We start from the raw sequence: 23,626 nt of genomic DNA on the forward strand, positions 1-23,626 counted from the left end.
CATTCCCTTCTGCTCTGCTGGGGTCTGTTCTTTTTCCTTGGCCAGATGCAAACATCCTTTTTTCTCACTAACACTGACCCCTGAAGGCTATTCTGGATTCACTGAGCAGCTGACATCTCCTTAGATTCTGAACATTGTTCATACAGCTATGACTGTCTATCTCACTCCCTATTTCATCTCCTAATTAGCTTAACTCCTAGTGCATAGAAATCTTCACTACTTAATCTGTTGAATAAGGAATGAACTAAAGTGAATGCAATTGAGACCTGACACTTTCAGTATTCTGTGACTGCTGCCTTTGACTAGCATCCTGAGCACTATGTCTGTTAATCAGGACATCTCCCATAACAGGAGCCCTGGGATAAGGCCATCACAACACCCGGGCATTTATCCCATTTTAATGCCTGCTCTGCAGTTTTTAGGTTGAACGGGAGGCATTGCTTTTGACATCACTAAATTTGTCTCCAAAAAAGAGTAAATAATATTCATTTTCACTAAGGATTCCCTAGTTACCTATAAGTAGAGCAAAATCAAATGTGTATTTCTTTTGCCATACTTAACCTTTTTCTCTGAAGCTTATGATGGGGAGGATCAATAACAAAAATCATTCCCAACTTTGATGATGTTAAGAATTCTGCAGGTCATTTTCCTAATTATTTGTCTCTTTTCTTTACTATGCAACTTTGTTTCTTAATGTGGTAGACATTTCCCATATCCCTTTACCCTCCTTTCCTTGCTCCTAATCTTAGAGGGTGATCATCTGGCAACATCTAGAAATATTTACCTTTTTCAAATCTTCTGAAATTTTAGTGTGAATAGATGTCATCAATCTACTAAGTTTGTAATATATTATCTTAATTTTGAATGACAGAAAAGTGAGATGGAAGAGATAAAATCATGAATGATATAGCAAAAAACAGGGAATCTATTACTGTTGGGCTGGAAACTCTGCCTTGGCCTCCCTCCTCCCTCGCCAAACCCTGCTCCCTCAAAAAGATGGCAAAGGTCCAGGCTCTTCCTCCAAAGCTTAAGACCTTGCCTGCAGGGTATTGAAGCCTGGGTCTCTATACCTGCCAAGTGATTTCTCCTCCTCCCTCCCCATGCCTCATCTCTGGGGTGGAGGCGGGGCACTGGAGAGTCAGAGGAGAACATTTGGCCCAAATAAACCTGGTCATTTTAATTTGGCTTGATCTTGCTTACTGCATCTGTGGAGAAATCTACTATTGGGGTACCAAAAAAAAAATCAATTATTTTACCTGGAAATCAAATATGCAGCCTGGAAGTACACTTTGTTAAGATTTTAAGTTATATAAAAGACGAATGGATGTCACCATAATTAGGAATAAAAACTATCTGAGGTGTCTCTCACTGATTAAACTTGCCTTGTAGACTTTTAATTTACTACTAAAAGTCAGATGGTAAATGTGGTATATATGCTCAGTAAATTAATCAAAATTGGACTGTTAAAAATGAAGAATAGTGCCGGGCGGTGGTGGCGCACGCCTTTAATCCCAGCACTCGGGAGGCAGAGGCAGGCGGATCTCCGTGAGTTCGAGGCCAGCCTGGGCTACCAAGTGAGCGCCAGGAAAGGCGCAAAGCTACGCAGAGAAACCCTGTCTCGAAAAACCAAAAAAAAAAAAAAAAAAAAAAAAAAAAAATGAAGAATAGTAATGATAAATTGAGCAAAATATGACTTACTAATTTTAAAGTTTGACTGAACTATTTACCTGTCTTGGGCAAGTTCCTTTACATACTGTCCTGGAACTGCCTCTGTTACTTCATCAGTGTAAGCTGACACTGACAACCATCTTTAGGGCAATTACAGGATTAGATAAGTGAAATAACAAAGAGAAAGCGTGGTGCATCTTACCCACACCAAAGTATAAAACCACCACCAGCTTGGTGCGCCCAGACTGCTAGTTCACTAGATTCCTCCAAAGGCAATGGCCACCTTCCCTGCCTTGTAACCTCTACAGACCACTCAATTCCATGTTAGAAACAACATTCATCTTTTTTGTTTTCTTCATTCCATTTAAAAACAAAACTGAACCCCAACCATGTGTAATCACAGCAAAGGAAAGATGAAGGGACACCCGCCCCCTGGAGCATGTGGCTCTGGCAGGCCTTGCCCTTCTCCCCCATTCCCTTTGCCTTGCTAAAAACTGTTAGATTCCATTCCTAAAGCTGCCACCAAGGTCTGTTTCCTTATTTGGCCACTTCTTTCTCCTGGGACTGACTACCGAAGTCCAGCAATTAGAAGCCCCTTTTGGTTCACTTAATTAACATGCCCAATTGAAATTAAACACTTTGTCCTAACGTGAGGTTTCCCCCTTTACCTTTATAAACCGCCATTTGCCCATGTGCCACATCTGTCTCCTTCTCTATCCGGAGGCAGGCCACATCTGTCTCCTCTCTATCCAGAGGCTGTCCTTTGTCCCTCCAGGACAACTATCCCTGCCCCTTTCCCTTGTCCTCTTCCCCTTCTCCCTCATCCTCTGTCTCCTTTACTACCACATCCTAGCCCATTCTAACCCAGACCTCCCCTTCTTCTTCTCTTAACAATGACACTTGCAAGGTCATTTGCTGCTGTTTTTCTGCTTGAGTCAGAAAGCAGCCACTTTAACTTTTCTTCCCAGTTTAATAAAGGATCTCTTGGTAAAAACAAGTGTTTGGGTGTGGTTTGTGCCTAATGTGGGTTCTGGAAGGGAGCCCCCACTGTGCGGAAGTCCCTTTCAGATGCAGAACTGAAGTGCTGTGGAACCTTACAAAGAGGGAAAGGAAACAGGTTAGTGCGGAGACCTCCCTGTGCTAGGTCCTGCTGTCTGTCTGGGCTGGCACCTTCACTTGGTCTCCCCAGCAGGTGTGTGCCTCCCTCCAGCATCTGTGCAAGTTCAAGGCCACACTTCCATGTGTGGAAGGGATGACTATTTCTACTTTGAGGCTTGAGATATAATTTTCTCCTATTTCTTTTGAAAGAATTCAAAAGTAAGTTTAGAATCAATCGGCATTTTCTATGAATTAACCTGTGTGCCTTCTGTATGCCACACTTCTGATTTCTGATTAGATATCACTTGTTTTCCTCTAAGTGAATGTGCACTGCCCTTAAGTGTAGCATCCAAAATAACCACAATGAAAAGTTTTATTTAGGCTGGCTAAAGGATGATGCTTGGGAAAGTATTGGTGCTGTTTTTTACTAGACACGGTATTTTTAATGATACATTACAGTTGAGTTTCTTGGGTAAGTTTTCTAAATAATCTGTAATTATAAAAAACGTTCTGAATTATAAACACATGTAGATATTACAATTTTGAATGTTACCTATTTAATATCCTAAGAATTATTGTTATTAAATGGCTAAGGAATTAGCTGAGCACAGAAGGGCTGATCTGGCATACTGAGTCAGCCAGGGAAACTGGTCATAGTCAGTGAGTAGCATGTGATTACTCAGGGTGATGTCTCAGGTCCTGGAAGGACAAACATCTGAGCACAACGTGTCCGTGTATTATCTTAAGAAATCCCACTTTGGAATGAGGGTTTATTCAGCATTTGTCTGCAGTAATCAATGAAACAGTCTTTCTAGAGCCTAGCTAGTCAGACAAGTGATTTCACTGGGAGTTTAACTAAAAAAATATTCTTAATTTAAAGTAATGAGGTATATAGCTAATTAGCATTTTTATGCAATTATCATCATTGTCATACTAAATATATTGAAAGATAATGAATGTAATGACTTTAGGTCTAAAAGGATTGAAAGGTAGAAGACAGCCACTTATTTTAATATGTATTATATTTTATGAACAGATTCTTAGTGATACAAATTATAAATGCATTTTCTACTTCATCAAGTCCTTAGAGTAAGACTGAAGAAAGCAAAGGTCCCTGGGCCATTAGCCGAATGCTCCTCAAGCTGTTAGACCACAGGACTCCAGTGCTGTCTCTGATAGCTTTTCATGAAGCATTTGAGCTAAATGAAAGCTAGATACATGTGTTGTCAGACACAGAAGTCAATAGACGTAATAGAAATATAACATAGTCTTTGGATTCCAAAATGAGTTCAAAAATACTAAACATCACATAAATAATTTTTTATTGGTTACATGACCAAAAAGTAACATTTTGGGTATACCAGGCTTAAAATTTATGAAACTAATTCCACCCGTTCCTTTCCCTTCTCAACCAGGGTACTAGAAGCTGTTAAACAGTCAGGGATTCCCTGTGAGACAATGCGTTCTGTGCAGGAGACACAGAAGATCACTGTCAGGCCCACGCACAGTTTCGGTCCTGTCTGTGCTCTACCCACTGGGACAGCAGGTCAGTCAGAGGACCTCTTGTGTTTTGTGACTGGAGAAAAGGGTTAGCTTACTTAGAAGAGAAAAATAGTTAATAAATCTGGTGGTTGAGAACAAGTGTTTTTCTTTTAATGTGTTTTGCCAATCTGTCTCCAGATTTGGCTAATTGGTATTCACAGAAAACACATAACACCATTGTGTCTACTTCAAGATGCAATCAAACATTATTCTCATTTAAATCTCAAGACAATCCAGTTGAAACATCTATTGTTGTTGTTGTTCTTGTGGTTTTCACACACAGCCCTGGAGTTTTGTCCATCCCCAAGAGGCCTGAGTGAGGTAGACTCCCCTTCACTGTGGTGGCTCACCAAGGCTGTGGCATCAGGGACTCTGATGAGGTATAAAAGAGCCTCTCAGAGTGAAAACTTTTGGTTTCAATGTTTTCTGAAAATGTGGTTATGTTGTGATTCTGGGGGCCTCTTGCAAAGTGTAGGTGGACTAACCTCATGAAACCCAATGTGCTCTGTGGGTTGTGGGGGCAGTTCTTGGCCTGCTTAGGCACAGCCACATTGTTTTCTTGGCTCCCAGAGCAGACAGCATATAGAACTTTACAGGCACCCTTTCCCTAGATTTTAAATCTATGCTTCCTGGACTGATTTTTGTTTATTGGCAGTTCATTCATGCTCAAAGGTCATTCCCCACTATTAGTGATAATGACTAGAAATTTGCCTTTATGGCCTAATCACTGGTGATCAGAGAACTGAATTTATCAGTCTTTTTGCTTTCCTACTTCTGAGTGCAAATCAATTAAGACTACATTTTATGCCTGTGGCTATCAGAAATCAGGTCCCCTGAATCCTGACTGATCAGTTCTATAGTCTGCTCAGTTCCGAGGCTGGAGCCACAGGATGGATTCCATGAACTCTGTGGGAAATCTGAGGTTGTCATCTCTTGCCTGAGTGGGAAATGCCTTCTGCCTACTGAGAGCACTGTGGCCATAAAGTGAAGGAGGGCAGCTCTGACTAGTTCCCATAATCAGGCTTGGCCACAGATGTAATGCTCTCAAAATTACAATTAGATCTAATTATTCTAGCATCTAAAATACAGTTAAGATTTTCTTAACTTCCAATTTCATACAATTAAGCTGAATCTTGGAGAGATGAGACCAATTAAAAACCTCAGTCTAAAAAAGGGATCACAATTTTCTGTCTTTACCTCTGGTTTATAAGTACAGAGTTGGTATTTTCTTAAAGTCAGTTTGGGGTTTGTTTCATTAACATATTAATTGATCTAAAATTCAATATATACACCAGAGGGTCCTTTATGACTCATTTGGGGATACAGGTGTGTGTGTGTGCGCGCGCGCGCGCGCGCATGCATGCACACAAGGTTAGAGTTAGTAACAGAGTGCCTGCTCAGCATGTGCTACCCCTAGCTCAAAAATAAGTATAGGAATTTAAGTAACTGGCTTCATAACCCAATTCTACAAAGACGACCATATATTAAAAAAAAAAAAATCAAAGCAAAGTGTGGTTATGTACATCTATAATCCCAGCATTTGGGAAGCTGAGAAGGAAGATCACAGGTTGAACACTTCCCTGGGGTACATAGTGTCCACTTTCTACTCACTGGCCTCTAGTCATTAAAGTGAACCCCAAATGTACTTGATTTTCATTTAATTTACTTACACTCTGGAGTTAGAGACCGCTAAGTTAAGGATGATACTTACAATTCGAACAAGCCACGAGAGAGCCGAAGTTGCCGTTGAGTAATGTGTATTATAGTGGTAGGGAGGGCTTTGATCATCTTCCCATGTCTCATAACGCTCTGCATAAAACACTGCTCTCTTGGGGTTCAAAGCACCAATTGGCTGTAAAAAGATAAAAGGAAATGTTCTGTTTCACACAGTAACAGTAAACATCCTAGATGTCCAGGCTTCATTCTGAAAGTACTTCAGCACTAATGGACTGCTCTGCATGGCATTTTCAATGAGTGGATTTCAATATTAATTACTAATCAGTGTACTCGATAAAAATACACAGGGACATGTGTAAAGTCTCCAGACTTGGCTATAACTTTAGAAAATTAGATTCCCAGGGTCATTCAGGTTTTTGTTATTTAAAATTTTTTTCTTATATTTTTTTTTATCACATTCTTGGACCACCGAACACTTCCCAGATCCTTCCCATCTTCCTAACCATCCAATTTTATGTTCTTTCTTGATCTCGCTCAACAAACAAAACACAACAAAAAATAAAAATCAAAACAAGCAAGTAAACAAAAACCGGTAAGAAAAAAATACCAAAACAAGATGAAAGTGATTCAATTTTAACTGTTCAGGTCAAATCAGTATTTTCATGATTCCTTTGTGTTCTCCCTGGCTCCTTAGCACACACGATAGACACTGAGCTTGGCAATAATTATTAAGACAGATTTCCATATTGTTGTCTTTGCTGAGTTGTGGAACTTCCTTTGCATTGGCTTTCCTGCTTGCTAGGCTCAGTCTGCATGCTGTATGCTAAGGAGCCAAGGTCCTTCAGAGGAGGAAGCACAGCTGGAACACTGGTCCTGCCCTGCTACTGCCCAACTGGAGCACTGTGAAGGCAATACAGACCCCTTCTTAGGGTAGGGCCACCATCTTAGATGACCTGCTGTACTCAGTTCCAGAAAAGACCTCAGGAATGTGCCATGACAACTCGAACGGATACAGAGTAGTATCCTCCTGCAGACATTCTGTCTGCAGTTTATGGCCCTTGAAGATATCTATATAATCCTGCTGAGCAGTCCAGATAATCCTGTTCAGGGGGTTGTGGTTCCCCACCAAAAGTCTAACCCAATGATTTCAAATGTGGTTTTGCGCCCAAAGTTTAGACCAATAGTTTAAAAAAATCACCTTGCCCCACATCACTTCTACCCAATCCCAAGTTGCCAATTCCCAGCTTGTGGTTTTTCCCTGTAAAAACTCTCTACACCTGGGCTAGTGGCCACTGCCACATTTCCTTCCATCTGTTGGTGGCCCAGGATGAACCTCACAATAAAAGGACCCTTATGTCCTTGCATTGGAAACCATCTCCTTGGTGGTCTTTGGGGGTTTCAAGAAACAGGTACAACAGCACCAATCCTTTTTATGAATTTAAACAACACACTAAGTGAAGAAGGGCTGATCCAGAGGACTCAGATCGCATGCAGGTGCCTTGTGAAGCCACTACAACCTGTGCTATCAGGACTTTAGCGGAGGATATGGGCTACTTTCTTCCCTCCAAAAGCTCATGTTAACTATTAGACCATGGCTCCAAACTTCTTAGCATACCCAGTCTTTAATGATTCCTAGCACATTCTCACTGTATAAAGTGAGGACATGACTGCTCCAAGATATGGCTGAGGGGAAGGTTTTTATTGTAGATATGAGGGAGAGAACAGCCAGAGGCATTTGAAAGAGTCCTGAGTAGGGAGAGAAAGCAGTAGACTAAACATGGTCAGCAGAATGGACCAGGCCTTGAAAGGAGAGGGGTCAGGAGGAATGGGGGTAGAGAAGAGAGAAGAGAGAGAGAGAGAGAGAGAGAGAGAGAGAGAGAGAGAGAGAGAGAGAGAGAGAGAGAGAACAACGAGAGGGCCAAGAGTGCCTAGCTGAAATGGCAGGGCTATATAGAATCAAGAAGCTAGGGTAAAGAAAGGCCATAAGCTGGAGAAGTTTTGGGTAGAGAACGGGGTGAGAGAGGAGCTGAGGAGAGCCACAGGCATTGAGTGAGCCTAGAAGGCAGCCTGAGCTCTCCTGTGCTAGTCAGCACCACAGAGAGACATTGGTCTCAGTTTCTTCTGGACAGGAGTGCAAATAGCAACTGCCTTAGTTCAATTTTCTGTCTGGTCTTGGTTTCCTTATATATGGAGTCCACACTTATGGAGTCCATACTTATCAGCTAGATACAAGTTACTGCTTTTAGCTGCATACTGTATAAATAAGTGTTTACATGGAAAATGAAAGTATTAAGTGTATCAGTCTTTACCTACAAATTTAATATTACTACTTAAGCATGAAGTTCTCCAAAAGCTTAATCTGAACAGGAGAAGTCATAGAAAATTAGTGTCTCAATGGGACATATAATGTTGCACAAGAGAGAAAAATTCATTTATAAATTGCTGTGAACCTTTTCTTTTGGTCCCAGAAGACTAATTTAAACAACACAATGATGCCAGCAGTTAAGGCTGCTAGAATTTCCATAATAAGCTCTTATTTGTAAGGGTGCTTAGCCTGAATATTGAAGTTATTTGTAAAGTATGTTCCTTTTATGTTAGCCTTTATTATGACTTAACCAATATTAAACAACTTATTTATTTTTTAAAAGTTGTGTTTCTTGGGTACAAGAGTATTAATATTTTAAAGTTTCAAAACCATTGGCCTTCATTTTTGTGACTCCTGGGATGAAAGCATAAACCTTCCACTTACATACTTCAAGGCTTCAACCCCATTCTGTGCTAAAACTTTTTACACAGATGTAAAAAAGGAAGGCATTTCTTCAAACATTATGTAAAACTCTTGATATTTAAAACAAATGTAACTTTTATGGTTGGTGAAAGGACAAGAGCTACCAAGTAGAAAAATGAAAGTTACGTAGTGAACCAGATCTGGACTCTTCTAGATGTCCATATAACGAACTTCTAACTCAGTAAGCCATCTGAGAAGTGTGGTGCTTCCTGTCTTGAATGTGCTGGTGGATCTTTCAGTTGCAGGACAGCTGCCCATAGGGAGGGTCAACCTTATCCTGATAATGTTTGCTCACAAAACATCAAGGAAGAAGGAAAAAGAAGCCAGTCCTTTTCCTCAACTACCCAAAAATGAGTAAATACATATTTACATTTTCTATTTGCTCAAGTTTCACTGAAGTCTCTCTACTGGAGTGTTTGCAGAATCATGTGAGCTCTCTGTGAAAAGCTGCACTGTGTCCAAGCCTGCAAACTTCTCCTTTTTATTACTTCAAATACATTTCTCATTTGGAATTTTTGTCTAATGAACCTATAAATAAATTTTCTGAAATGTAAACAGTTTTACTCATTGTTACCACTTTAAAATTATTTTGTTTCTAGTAGTTAAGAAACAAACTTTTCAAAGGAAAAAAGCTTCCAGTTGTTTAGGAGGAGATTCAAATTCTGTTAATAGATGGCCTCTTTCTTACTCCATCCAAAGGACATCAGAGTCTCTCATACTTACGTCAACATCGGTCTACCTCTCTATTGATAAGGTTGTAAGTCTGGCATCTTTTTAAAACTTAGGTGAGTATTGCAGTGCAAATCCCATATCAATCTTGCAGATGACTACAGTTGAAATTCTGGTGAAAACACACGGTTTACTGAGATTGACATATTTGGTTGGCAATAGAAGCTAGTTTCCTTTTCCATTAGCATTTAGATACAGCCATTGTTGTGGTTTCAACTTAAAGAGTTTAAAACGTGGTATTAGATCTACTGCTGTTTTATGCTGCAAATGAACAGTGACACATGACATAAAATCAGGCACAAGGGGCAGGCAGAGACTAAAAGTATGATTTCTAGACCTATAAAACCCTGTTGTTTTTAGAAGGGCGAGTAAGCTTACATAACTTGCTAAAATGCTATTGACATCTCAAGAGAATGAACTGACATGTGTCCAGACAGTCATACGCCTGGTAAAATTTGTTTATGTATCAACAAAATACTGTTGTATCTATTGAACAAATGTTTGGTCCCCCACTTGTATCCCTTATCATCCACTCCTTCAGCAGAGAAATCTGTCTCAGAGGAGAGTGCCACAAAAAACTTTTTTTTTCCTTGAACAAGTTTGTGATTTTACTCTATGGAAAAAAATATCCTGAGAGATGCCAGCATAAATTTACAATATTCAGGACATCGTATCTATCCATCTTTCATCTATCTACTTATCATTTGTCTGTCTGTCTGTCTGTCTGTCTGTCTATCTATCTATCTATCTATCTATCTATCTATCTATCTATCTAAATATATAACTGCTGCAAACACACAACAGAACAAGCTCTACTTAGACTGCACTTTGATGAATTTGGGTGAGAATTCTTTTGATATATAAGTGAGTGTGCTTTCCATTTTATTTGTTTTTCTATTTTCTCTTTCTGTTCCTTTAGTCTTGATTCATCAATATTTTCTACGTTAAAACCTATGTTATATCAAGTAATTTTTCAGAATAAGCGTCTATATCAGGAACGGAAAAAATGACTAAAAAATGTAAGTAAAAAAGACTACTGGGTAAATATTGTATGAAAAACTAGAGCATTGAGAGAAAACTTGGGATACAAAGCTGAACTGACTTGAATAAATAATAAATGTCAACTCAATAAATGGTCAGTTTCATCCAAGTAGATTGTGATTTTTTAAGAATTAAAAGGGCTTTCAAGGAGAAACATGATGTTCATTACAATAACCTCAGCACTGTGCATCACTAAACCTGGAAATATGCATGTCAATGCTCACAGTACTGAGGTTCTATCTGTATCACTTAAAATGTTTTTGTGGCTACTACCTGCCACTATGACTGTTAAGGACACTGTATATTTGTATAAGATACTGTTTACTCATCCATTTTCTGGAGTGATTTACACAAATGTCTGGGGTCTGCAAGGCATCCCTTTATCTAACTTCACAAGAAGGAAAGGGATACCCAATGACCCCTCTGTCCACACCGCTGTGTTGCACTTTCACGCTGACTCTAAAATCAGAATCTCTGTGTGCCCTTTTTTCTTCATAACTGCCCGCTTGCTTCCTTATCTACCAAAGAAGCTCAGAAACAGATGGCACACACCAATAATCCTAGCTCGGGGGAGGTAGAGGCAGGAGGTCAGAGCCAAAGAAGGAAGGAAGGGAGGGAGGGTGGGAGGGAGGGAAGGAGGGCGGGAATGGGAGGGAGGGTCAGAATCTTAGCCCAGTCCTATGCCCTTGTGTTACGGATGAGGAAACTGAGATCTCAAACTTAGCGACAGCTCTGCAGCTTACAGATTTACAGCAGTTTACAATTGCTGTGCTCTGCTGTGCTAGAAACAGCCTGAAGCTGAGTCAATGTGTTTGGCTTCTAAGGAGAGCTTTTGGGTGTTTCAACATCCTTATCATATCAGAATTTCTGATATACCTAAGTTATCTTTCATTGTAATAATCAAGGGCTCAAAAATCTATAACACAGGCCTCTCAAACTCTTATCTTTTCCACTTCTTCAATCATGAACTACATGACATCATTCCGAAAAACATCTTCATGACATTGCAGGACTCACTCCTACAGACCCCTCTGCCCTTTGCATCTCTCTTATCTGACTCATGTTTTTGGAAGGGGTTCAGATTTCATTCTGGAAGCTTCACAGACAGTGCCTAGGAATAGTGAAGTAAGTTTGTAACTCATTTTGCCCAGTAGACTGGCCCCTAAACGAAACAGCTAAACTATCCACATCTGAATTCTCAGCACCCAGTACAGCACCTGGCTTTTGCTTTTTTTAGCTGAGTAACAAACCCTGAATGAATAAAGACCGACTAGAATGACTATAGAATATCATGTAAAACGTCCATGTGGGGATTTTAGACAAAATGTTTAGCCATAAAACAAGGCAAACAACCAAGTGGAAACATCTGGAAGACATATCAAGGGCAGGTTCCTTTAACTAAGAGACCTGCGGAATCAGTGAGAGGGATGCAGAGGCCAGTGCAAGGACTAAGCATCTGCAAAAAAAGTGCACTCTGGGGAAAGAGCACTAATTCCCAATGCACGCAGGTACACCTATGACCAGCTTCTGCAAATGAGCGAGAGCAACAGTTCCTCTGTCCATTCCTCCTTCCTTTATGAACTAGTCCTTCATACATAGTAAGCCTGATGCAGGTGGGCTGACCCCTGACAACCCCAAACTGTCAATCAAGTTTATCAAAATCCTATGTGGCTACTCTGGGGCAAAAAATAAAACAACCCATGATCAAAGTGGATCCAAAGAAACTTAACTGCCAGTATATGGGAAGAAAGCCATCTCTGGTGGGGTTACAAAAGCCTCCTTGCTATACTGCTGAGAGCTGGTCACATCAACACCAGAGCAAGGTGCAGCAGAGATGTTCTCAGAGCAGGTCTTCCCAATACTGACCTACTCTGGATTCCTTAAAAACACTAGGTTTGCAAAAACTTTATCTTTTCGCCGGGTAGTGGTGGTGCACACCTTTAATCCCAGGACTCAGAGGCAAGAGGCAGGCGGGTCTCTGTGAGTTCGAGGTCAGCCTGGGCTACAGAGTGAGTTCCAGGAAAGGTGCCAAAGCTACACAGAGAAACCCTGTCTCGAAAAACCAAAGGAAAAAAAAAAAACTTTATTTTTTCAATTGAAGCCAGTTTAACTTGACCTTGTACTATGTGGGAGCCTGTTCTCGGGTTCCTCGTGGCTTTACCCAGCAGGTTCACATGGAGGATGATTAGGACCACGGGCCTGAGTGCAGGTGTCTGAGATGGTCTGCACTTGGCTGTGCTGGGGGAGGAGGTCTTTTGCTCCACCCCTTGGCATCTCTATAAAAACCCTGGGGCAGAGACAGTCCGGGCCTGTTGGAATAGGTTCCAGGCCCTCTCGAGGCTATCCTTTATTTTCTATCTGTTTATCTCCGCAAGAGTCTCCGCAATAAATCCTTCTATCTAATATTTCCTGCTGCTCACACTCAAGAAAACTCTGGGGAGCTGTGGGGTTGGTAGGTAAATGCCCCACAGTACTACATGAAGCCAAAGTCATTACTGTAATGTTAATAGAGTTAAATTATTTTTATTTACTAGACTGTCAAAAATTATCAAGTTCCATGACTTTCATTTAAAAAGTTTGGTACATTTAATACTTTTCCAATAGTCTATATTTATTTAGCTATTGAAACTTCATCATCAGGCAGGTTATATACTAACCTAATAAAACTTTATTTTGGTTACTTGTATTTATGGTGGAAAGGAAAGATAAGAACAAGTAGGAAGATGCTATGGGTTTCTGGTTTGCTCATTCTCCAGCTTAATCAACTCCACTCCATACGCACAGGCACTCACCAACACTTGCACCTCAGCACACGCATTTGCACTGCCACATTTCAAAGCCCCAGGCATTATCACTTCCTCTTTTCAAATGGCATAATAATGTGGGAAACGTTAAGTTCATCCTCACCTGCCAGTCAAACAACTCCTGTGTTAACAAAATAGATCTTTCCACTTTGTGAATGAGTGTGTTTGTGCATATGTGTGTGTACTTGAACCTGTGTGTACACATGTGTGATGTCTTATGTTTATGTCAATATTACCAGGGTTTGGTTTCGTGATGAAATGATTTCATTTATCAGAAGACATGGCTTGGAAATGGAAAATCCCATTTGTACTTTAACAAGCAGAGACTATGATTCATGTTGAAATCATGTAACCACTAGAACCTGGGAGTCAAACTCATGTGAGTAGATATAAATAACTGAGGCACTAACATGTATCCTGTTTTAAGACAAATTTCATAACAAGCTCATATTTCCATAGGGAATATCTATATAAATGGAAGGAAAAAAATCTCTCCACCTACTTACGGGTGGCTGGTACTGAAAACATTGGTCAATGACAGACCATTTTATTTGTCAAACAATAAATACAATTTATAATGAGTGATACTTGAGCCTGTGCAGTCTAATAAAAAAAAAGAAGTCTAAATAAAAACCCTTTCCCATGCTCTTTATTGGTTTAATAAAGGTGGCCAGGAAAAGAATAAGATCATAAATGAAAAAATTCATTCTAGATAAATATGCAACTCATGTTTTAATAAACAGTTAGGGTCAGTGTTTTGGCATTTAAGGAGGTAATAAAACAATTGTGGCATGAAAAATGTATTATTGAACGATATTCTTTTTTACCGTACTTGAATTAAAAATGATTTAGTTGAATCAAACAGTCTTTCACTAGACTTTTTAGTCAATCATGACTAAGGTAGAGAAATTCAGAGGGTGACTGAAAATTTGCTTTGTATCCACCACTCCTTGAATGCCCCTTGTGACAAGGTGTGACACCAAAGGCTGTCTTAGTCAGGCCTTCTATTGCTGTGACACCATGACCAAAAGCAACTCGTGGAGGAAAGGGTTTATTTCATCTTACAGCTTTTAGTCTATCACAGAGGGAAGCCAGGGCAGGAACTTAAGGAAGGAAGCTGGAGGCAGGAACTGAAGTAGAGGCCATGCTGGAGTGATACAGGATTGCTCTCCAGGCTCAGTCAGCTTTCTTATACTTTCTAGGACCCACAGTGAATTGGGCCTTCCTACATCTATCATTAATCAGGAAAATACCCCACAAACTTGTCTATAGGCCAATCTGATGGAGGCATTTTCTCAACTGAGGTTCCCTTTTGCCAAATGACCAGGTTGTATCAAGTTGACAAACAAAACAGCAACAAAACTAAAAACCTAATCAACACAGAGGCCCTATCTACATTGGTGTAGGCAAAAATAAGCCCATCCTTTCATTAAATTTACCTCTCTAGGGATTTTATCACAGTGACAGAAAAGTGACTAACACAGTTCTTATGGAAATTGAACTTAACACTGTGTTCCTAAAATTAGGGCAAAGTACAGGAAGAAGCCCCTGAAAACTGAGGTGTCTTGAAGCTTAAGCTTCATTTGTTTCCTGGTAAACTCAGCTATGACTCCACTGAGCATCGTATCTTCTACGGATCTGTGTGAAGAGTGTGGCTGCCTAAACAATGGCTCTGTTGTGAGGGTCAAGGTTATACCTTACGATCTTTCTGACATCTGGAGGTGTGTACAAGTTCAATGTGCTCTTCCCTTCATTTAATCATAAAGAGCAAAGTGTCAGGTGTATTTCAGTTCACACGTGGTAACAGAAAGTGACTTCCTTTCCTTCAGGAACAAGAATCCAAAGGCCCTGCTCAGCTCTTTCCCCATCACCCAGGCCAGGCCAGGGTCCCTAGTTCATCCTGATCTGACCTCCAGCTCCATGTGCAAGTGGCTGTCCTGCCCCTCTCAAGTAGCATCAGTGACATCTGCTGAGAAAGAAGTTTTCTTTTCTTACACTGGGGCTACTGAGATTCTGTTGAGTCCAAGTATGAGGTAGGAGCTACTGCAGCCATTCTACTACAACAGAGAGGAGAGAGAATGTCTGAACTACCACGGGCTGTGGAGCAGAAGGTAAGTCTGAAGTCTACAGTGGCAAGAGACACATGCTGGCATTATCTGAGCCACTGAGCAAATCTTCCTAAAAAGCCAAACCCGTCTCTGAATCTTTCAGTTATAAGAAGCAATGGTGCTGATTTGATGTTTGAGCTATTTGAGCTGAGTTTTCTGAACCTTTAACTCAAAAGGTTTCTGCCATAATTAGAAGCCACAGAGACAGTGTAAGTGGTGGTATAAAGAAATACACAAAAATCTTCATGTTTGTGTATTTAATAGTTTCTCTAATATTATAAGCAGTAAGGAATATGATATTATTTGGGACCTCGAATGTTAGCAAAAACAAACTCTAGAATTATTGACTGCTAATTCTAGAATTATTAGTTAGATCAAGACTCCTAATCTGTGTTTTTAAAATAACTGCTTTTCTTATTAATCCCAGTTAATAACATTTAATAATCTCAATTCTGCCTTGAGCTGTTGGGAAACAATTTCCCACTGAAGCCTTCTTTTTCTGTATCTGTTAGAACTGTGAGACGTCCCTGTGTTTCTGGGTGGTTCCTCCTAATGCAGTAGTGCTGTACCCACTGCAGCCTCCTTCCTCCTTCCATCCCCCCTTCCTCCCTCCCTCCCTCCCTCCCTCCCACCGATGGTACACATCTAATGTCACTTTCCCATTGGTGCACAGGAAGAGACATTTTCATCCATTAAAACCTTGTGTATTAGTGGGCTTTATAAAGGGTAGTCCTGGGTTCCTAGACCATTTGTATGGAAGTTCCTATTAAGAAATCCAGTGAACCATGGGAACAATGCGAGGGTAATTTATTAACATATCAAGAGGCTTTAATTTGCTAACATTTTCCCATCCTGTCAGTGTGACAGAGTGTAAATAACAGACTGCTAACGCATGGGTCAGGGCGGTGGGAGAACTGCAAGCAAAAGCTACCTCTCTTTTCCCACTCATGCCTTCAACCACCCAGTACCAAGGGCGATGCTATGCTTGCAAAAGGAGACAGTTCATGTGCACGGTCCCTGATTAACTCGGGCTCTGCCTGTTTGCCTCTGCTATTTATTTCACACTTCATAAAATTGGGGAGGTATATGTGAGTCACAAAAGGCAAAGCGCTGTCAAAGGAGGCACACACTGAGCACTCTGAACGAAGGCAGCTTTTCCAGTTACTTCAGAAGCACAGGCTGTCACCCTAGCTAGTCGGGAGGCTGAGGCAGAAGGACCTCGTTTAAGTCCTATCTGGAGGCAGAGTGAGTGCAAGGTGGCATGGGTAACTTAGTGAAACCCTGTGATAAAATAAAATAGAAAAGGAGGGCTTAGGATGTGGCTTCATGTAAAACATTGCCTACCAGACACAAGGTCTCCAGTCCAGGAATCCGTGCCACCACCCCCAAACCAGTGATCTCACCATTTTACACGGGGAAATGAAATTCTGTTACCACTAACAAACACTCTAGCACCTAACTCCTATAGTCCACAGAACGAACACTGTATTTTCTTTGGCTGTATTAGTATTTCAGGTCCCACTCTCCTTCACCCTCACCACTGCCAGTTTCCTCTCTTAGGATCTAAGTTCTCATCTTTGTTCAGGGCTTACTTACTTGTATATGTGTGTTGTGTGTGTATGTGTATGTGTGTGTAGGCCCATGTGGAGCCAGAGTCTGTTCTCTCCTGGGGAATGAGGACAGGTCAGCTTGATGGCAAGCACCATTACCATTGGAGGGGAGCCACGTCTCTGGCCCACACAGACAAGACTTTAGAGAGCAACTTTAACTGTTACCTTTGCACCGAATAGATTTTGCATTAATGACCAATGAGTAGCCCTCTATCCTGGCAAACATGTACAGTGTCTGTCTGTACAGCATACCCTCTACAACAGTAGACAACAGGCGTATGCTGTTGGCATCATCACTACCTGAAAGATAGTTCAGATCGTAGAGCATGTGGCTTATGGTAATAATGACTGAGAATTCTAACCAATATACCCAGCATTAATGAATTGTTTTAGACCACACATACATAGCACCTCACCAGAGCTCATCACTATGACCTGCTGCTTATCACCATTCCAGTACTCAGATGAAGAAACTGAGGCAAAGAGAAAGTGAGTAACTTTGCCTGGTGCCCGCACTGTAAATGTGGACCTGTGAGTTGAGTAACATGCGAAAGTTTGAAAACTGATTCATGGGGGAGTGACTCAGTGTTCAATGGGATCTCAGGCTGCAGCGCTGCTTTGGGCATTTCTAATTCTTAGCTGCACTTCAGCTTGGCATCTCATTTAACGTTTCACTTAAAAATTAGGTTAACTTATCCCAAATCTGCTTTGTAGTCCTTATCCTCACCCTGAGTCCTTTTAAGGGTCCCACCTTCTCCATCTAAACAGATCCTTGCTGGTTTACCTTCCTTCCTCCTTAATGCTAAGCCCTTCCCAGAGGACACCTGCTACTGTGGTCAGGACAACATTTCTCTTCACCTCAGGAATACAGCACACGAGCGACTGGCCATTAGGCTTTGTACGAACTTTAGATTTCTCCCCAGGACTAAACCTAAGCAACTTCTTCCTGATCCTGCTTCCTCAGACACTCATTGTTCCTATGATGGTGCTGCCAATGCCACTGAGAGTTGCATAATTCCTGTGGCTTGAGTTGATAAGAATTAGAGACTGGTCTACAGAAGAGGGAATAACTTTCTCACAGACTCACTGAGTATGTACACTCTGGCAGAAACCCTTTCTGCTGAAACTCCTGTAGAGTGGACATTTCTGTGCATTTAACTGTTACCTTTGACAGATCCCTGAAGTTTCCTGGAAGAGTCAGGTCCAATTCCTCTGATTCATAGTTTGTTAACACCCATGGAAACACGGGATATTGGTTCAGATCATTATATGTCCGTCCTAGTAGAGAAAAGAAAACAAGTGAATGTGTATGCCCTAACTTCTTAAAAAGCAGTTTCTGTGCTTATCATAAGTAAGGCAACCACTGTATTTCAGGAGAAAAGACCTCTCCTATTGGACTAAGTCTCTGTTTAATCAGAAGTGCTCTGATAACTCCATGTTCAAAGTGTCTTCCCTCAACAATTTCAATAAGACCTTCACATAGGTGACAACTGGCTGGTCATAACACACGATCCCCTTCCTTGGGATTAGCCTCCCTTATAAGTAGTTGTGGTAATGGGACTTAGCTCTATCTGCAGCATGTGAACAGAGCTGATTTGTGTCACTGTGAAACCCGGTCCACTGAGACTTCCCACGTGTGCATCGATATTACTTCTGTTGATCTTAACACAAAAAAATTCAACCTTAGAAGCAGAACCCTGTCAGCCAAGGACCTTGAAAGGGTCATGGAGGGCGCAGGGCTGCTGAACTGCATGTTTGGAGCTTATTAGATGATGATCTGCTGTACGGAAGATACATGCAAAAACTGCACTGTCAGTAAACATGCTAAGTTTAGCATGCATCAAGACTCAGTGGAGAGGCTGGGACTGAAGCTCAGTGGTGCAGTGCCTGCCAGAATGAGTAAGGCCTAGGTTCTCTGGAGGCACTGAGAATCCACAGCAAGAATCTGCACACACAGGGAAGTGCTGTGATGGTAGGAAAGTAAGGAGACAGATGCCAAACACACTCCTTTCCCCTGTACCTTGATTTTCTTTCCCTGCTATATTGTTGCACATGGGTGGAGAATTGTGGAAGTGTTGGGCTTGCCTGCTTGCTTTTAAAAGAGTGGTTCAATATCTTCAGTAGGATCCAAAGCATGTTGGGAATGTGGAAGCTTCATGGGAGCATACTGACTCCCCTAATTAGCTAGGCAAAAGATGCTACCATATTTAAATAACAGTGTCCAGACTAGTGTGGTGATACAGGCTTATAATTCCAGCCATCTAAGAGCCTAGGGTAGAAGGATCTTGACTCTCAGGCAAGCCAGAGCCACACAGCAAGATCCTACCCCAAACTGAGATGGGTTGGGAAGGAGATAGAAACTGAGTAAGCAAGACAAACCATGGCTAACTGCTTCAGGTTAGGCAGGGAGACAGAGGCCCCTCCTTGGTTGTTTTGTTTTTTTAAAAACCTTTGTGTCTTGGCAGATACTCTCTGGCCAGTAAGTGCTCTTAGAAAATTTCAATGCTTCTGTACATGAAGACAGTATAAGAAAAAGGGCACACATTGAGGAAATTATCATTTTAATATAAATGTGTTTATAATAAAGGAGAAGATATTATACTACTGTCAGAAACATTCTAAAGTAAAGAAATCCTCATTTTGAAAACACACACACACACACACACACACACACACACACACACACACACAATGATATGATGTTAAAGTTACAGCTCAGAACAATTTCTCTAACTCTGAATTTTTGTAAGTCATTTTAATAATTCCTACAAAGTTCTATAAAATAAATGAAAAGAAAACTCTAGTAATTTTTACATTACTATAGCTTCACAACATCATTTCAATTGAACAAATACAATAAACTTTTTTAAAAAATGTAATGGCATTGCCCCATTTTGGTACAATTTTCTACTTCCTCTTGCTACATGGACAGTCAGTATATGTTTTTTTACTTGAATTAAAATTTTACAATCTGCCAAAGGTCACAAAGAAGAGTAAGAATGATGAAGTGGTACTTTAGAAGTTTGTATCCCTAAGTTTCAATGAATTAGCATTCTTTATTTTATGGAACATCTTCATGACATGAGAAAAAATAAGTGCATTAAATCTCCCAAAGGGAAATATTTCCAAAGTAATATCTGCTTATCTCTGGTCATCTAGCGTTCACTTGCTGGCTGTTTTTGTTTTTCTCTTGAGCAGAGCCCACACATATCACATGTAACAAATACACCTGTGCTATCTTGGTAGGCTCTTGCCTTCTCTGCTGGTGGTAAGAGCTCACCACGTTACACATTCTGCTAACTGTGCTTCAGAGGATGTATCTCAGAAGATGCATATTAATATTGGAAGCCCACGACACTAATCTACTCAAACAATAAAAGTGAAGCACAGTAAATGAGATCTCAGAAACACTGGATATGTTTCTTCATTAAAAAAAAAAAACTTTTTAATTAAACCATCCAATTTAATGTTTTTATATGGCACTTTAGTTTTGAAGGTAAAGTGATCTAGAGACAGCTGACAAGGAAATTATAACTGCAATTCCTTGGTGAAAATGTTAATGACAGCAAAGTATCGTTTAATGAGATGGCGGCGGCACCTGGATTAGCACGCTGTAAGAACGCTGTTCCTGTGTCGTTGGCGTCTTCACACTTTACAGACATTTTGTCATCTCTAGGTCATTAGGAAAGAATTTTTAATGATTTTTCTGGAAGCAAGCAGTTCAAGTTACATCTAATTAGATGACAATAATAAGCCCAACACATGCAGTAGCTAAATATATACATAATTAACCAGGGAGAGCTTGTTCATCATGGAGTAAGAACCTGGAAAGTGCTAACCAGGAGAACAGGGCTGGGGTTGGAAAGTTGTGCTGAATTCATTAGCTGATCATATGAAAAACAAGTCAAAAGCCTTAAAGGAAAAAAAAAAGCCTCTCAAATCTAACGGGATCATTTACACAAAGCTATGATAGCGATCAGTCTAGTTTTTGTTGTTGTTGTTTGTTTTAATGCAAGAACGCCAGCTCTTACTGTCTTTTTCCTAGTGTTACCTCAGAATGTATAAAGTGAGGCTTAGGCTGTATCTGTCAGAATACAATGAGCAGAAATCAGGTCAACTCTGGGAGCCAGAGACCAAAACTGTATTTCTAGTTGAATTCCAAGCATCATTAAAATTATTTCACATAATCTACTATAGTTTAATGTTTTTTGAAAGCTATCTCAAGTATTTAAAAAAGAATTAAATACCATAGTTCTAATCTGGACTCTCATTCATTTTGAAAGCTAAGCCTTCAGGGTATATTTAATTAAATAAAGTTGGGTGTGGAGATACATGTTTGAAATCTTTGCACTTGGAGGATGTGTTAGGAGGGTCAGGACAGCCTAGGATACACAGAGACACTGTCCTGATAATACCTAGGGAGCAGAGAAGGTACTGCCAGAACCCATGTGTGCTGCAGGTTCCCAGGGACATAGCACCAAGGATGAGAGCAGACAAAATCACCAAGATGTCAGCTCTGACACAGCTAGGCTTAGGTGCTACTTAAGTCTTAATTAACACTTCCATATTCTTAGTGAATATTTGTTAAATTTACAAATAGGACAAATACTGAACACATTATTGGGTTTTAGGAAATTTTTTGAAAAACCATGTTTTCTGAATATTTGGCACTTCTCTAATATATATGCAACTGTTTGTGTCTGTGTGAGCATATAGGATGTTTATCACATGAGGCTTGAAAAGTCCACTGTTCTTATGCCATGCTCTATAAAGCAGCTGCTGCCACACATTTCTAGTCTCATTGCTTCAAGCATCTAGAGATGAGAAAGGAAAACCAGCCAAGTCAAACAGACATTAAGAAGTGTCACCACAGAATGGGCCATGTGACGGATTATATGATTCAGGGAAGCTATTTTAGCACAAACAATAAACTCAAGTGGGTAAGAATGCAACTAAAACATTAAAAAATATGAAATTTATGAAGTCATACTGATCTACTTTTATCAAAAGTATCAAACTTGAAAGGATCATTCCATATTAGACTCTGATTCTGCTCCTTGATTTAGTTTTGGTTGTAAGAACCCCATGCCCACAATCCCAGTGAATTAACACAGTGGATCACACATACCAAGATTCCACTAACAGCAACTAGCTCTGGAAAACAGTAAATCAGAGACTGTTCTATGCACAGGGTATAGAATACCTGCTGTTCTAGAAACTCAACTACAGGTGAGGCACCTCACCCTGCCCTTCAGCTGTCTATCTAATAGCTCCAAACAGCTAGCCCAGCCAAGGAAAAACCCAAGCTCATCTAATGAGAGAAAACAAATCTGTTATTTTTTTCCCCCTGCTCCAAGGGGAATTGCTTTCCAGGTCTTGTGTTGGACCTAGTTACATCTGCAGCAGACACTGCCCTTACTTAATATATACCTCAATAAAGAAGAAAGTCTTAACACAGAATATAGAAAAAATATTGCAGACAAACATAAAAACAGTATTATCTTCCAAATATCAGACAAATAATCATGTACCTGAAAATCATATACTATGTAAACAAAAATTTTTTAATAATTTGAAATACTTCTTAATATACAGACAGACATGAATTTCAAAAGTAAAGGTTAATAACCTGAAGCATGGATGATAAATTATACTTACAAAAATAAAGAATGAATGTAAAACTGAGGAAACACTTTTATATTGTATAAGAGTAATTAAAATTGATTCATTTTTGAGTTTAAAATGAGGGAAACAGGGCTGAGGAGACGGTTTAGTGGGTAAGAGCTCCTGTTGCTCAAGCATGAGGACCTGAGCTCAAGTCCCCGGAATCCACACGAGAAAGCTGGGGTGGGCACAGAAGCCCGGGGAATGAAGGAGGAATTTCCTGGCTGCCAGCCTAGTTTCAGTTAAGCAAGAGAGCCTTTCTCAAATTAGTAAGGTAGAGAGTGATACACCTGGACACCGTGTGCACATGCCTGCACAGACATCACATACACACATAAAATAAAATAAGACAGGGAAATAGAGCTGAGAGGCTGCTAAAAATTTAACTAATTCTCTGGGAGAACTAATAAAATGACACCTACATTCTAGATCACTAAACACATGGGAAACTATCTCTATGGTCAAATACATACAATAAAATAGTAGAAGCAATAAACATTAAAAGCAGCAGCATAAAAATATGACATAGAACCAAACATGGCAACTGCCACAAAATGTTACCATGTTACACATTTCTTCTGAAGGATAAAACCTGTGATAGAGGGAAAGCCTCAAAGTCCAGTGTCTATCCTGAGACACACAGGTGGCCTGCCTGGGGTGCTGACCGTCTTCACTTTGGGACATACAGGTGGCCTGCCTGGGGTTCTATTATGATCAATCCATGTGAGTCTATTAAACGGGTAACAGAATTTATTAAGATATAAATTGAGGAAATACACTCATGATTACAGAACAGAGTAGACAGCAGAAGTCGTCTAAGGATTCAGGTAATACTTGTCTTAGTTCTTTATCTGACACAGTTCTTTTTGTTGTTGTTGTTGTTTTATAGCTGTGGTC

At 40.3% G+C, this 23,626-nt stretch overlaps 1 protein-coding gene across 10 annotated transcripts in view; it reads right to left on the reverse strand.

Annotated features, from left to right (window-relative positions):
• Positions 1–23,626, reverse strand: part of Nbea (neurobeachin) — a 544,486-nt gene that overhangs the window by 63,243 nt on the left and 457,617 nt on the right. For all 10 annotated transcript variants that reach the window (XM_028882144.2, XM_037206608.1, XM_028882142.2 and 7 more), the window contains 2 exons: positions 18,231–18,343; positions 6,020–6,160 (listed from right to left, as the gene is read on the reverse strand). In XM_028882144.2, coding sequence (XP_028737977.1) covers positions 6,020–6,160; positions 18,231–18,343 — 254 coding nt within the window. The remainder of the gene's footprint in view (positions 1–6,019; positions 6,161–18,230; positions 18,344–23,626) is intronic.

Source organism: Peromyscus leucopus, chromosome 6, assembly GCF_004664715.2.
Source record: "Peromyscus leucopus breed LL Stock chromosome 6, UCI_PerLeu_2.1, whole genome shotgun sequence".
In the NCBI taxonomy this organism is placed as follows: domain Eukaryota; kingdom Metazoa; phylum Chordata; class Mammalia; order Rodentia; family Cricetidae; genus Peromyscus; species Peromyscus leucopus.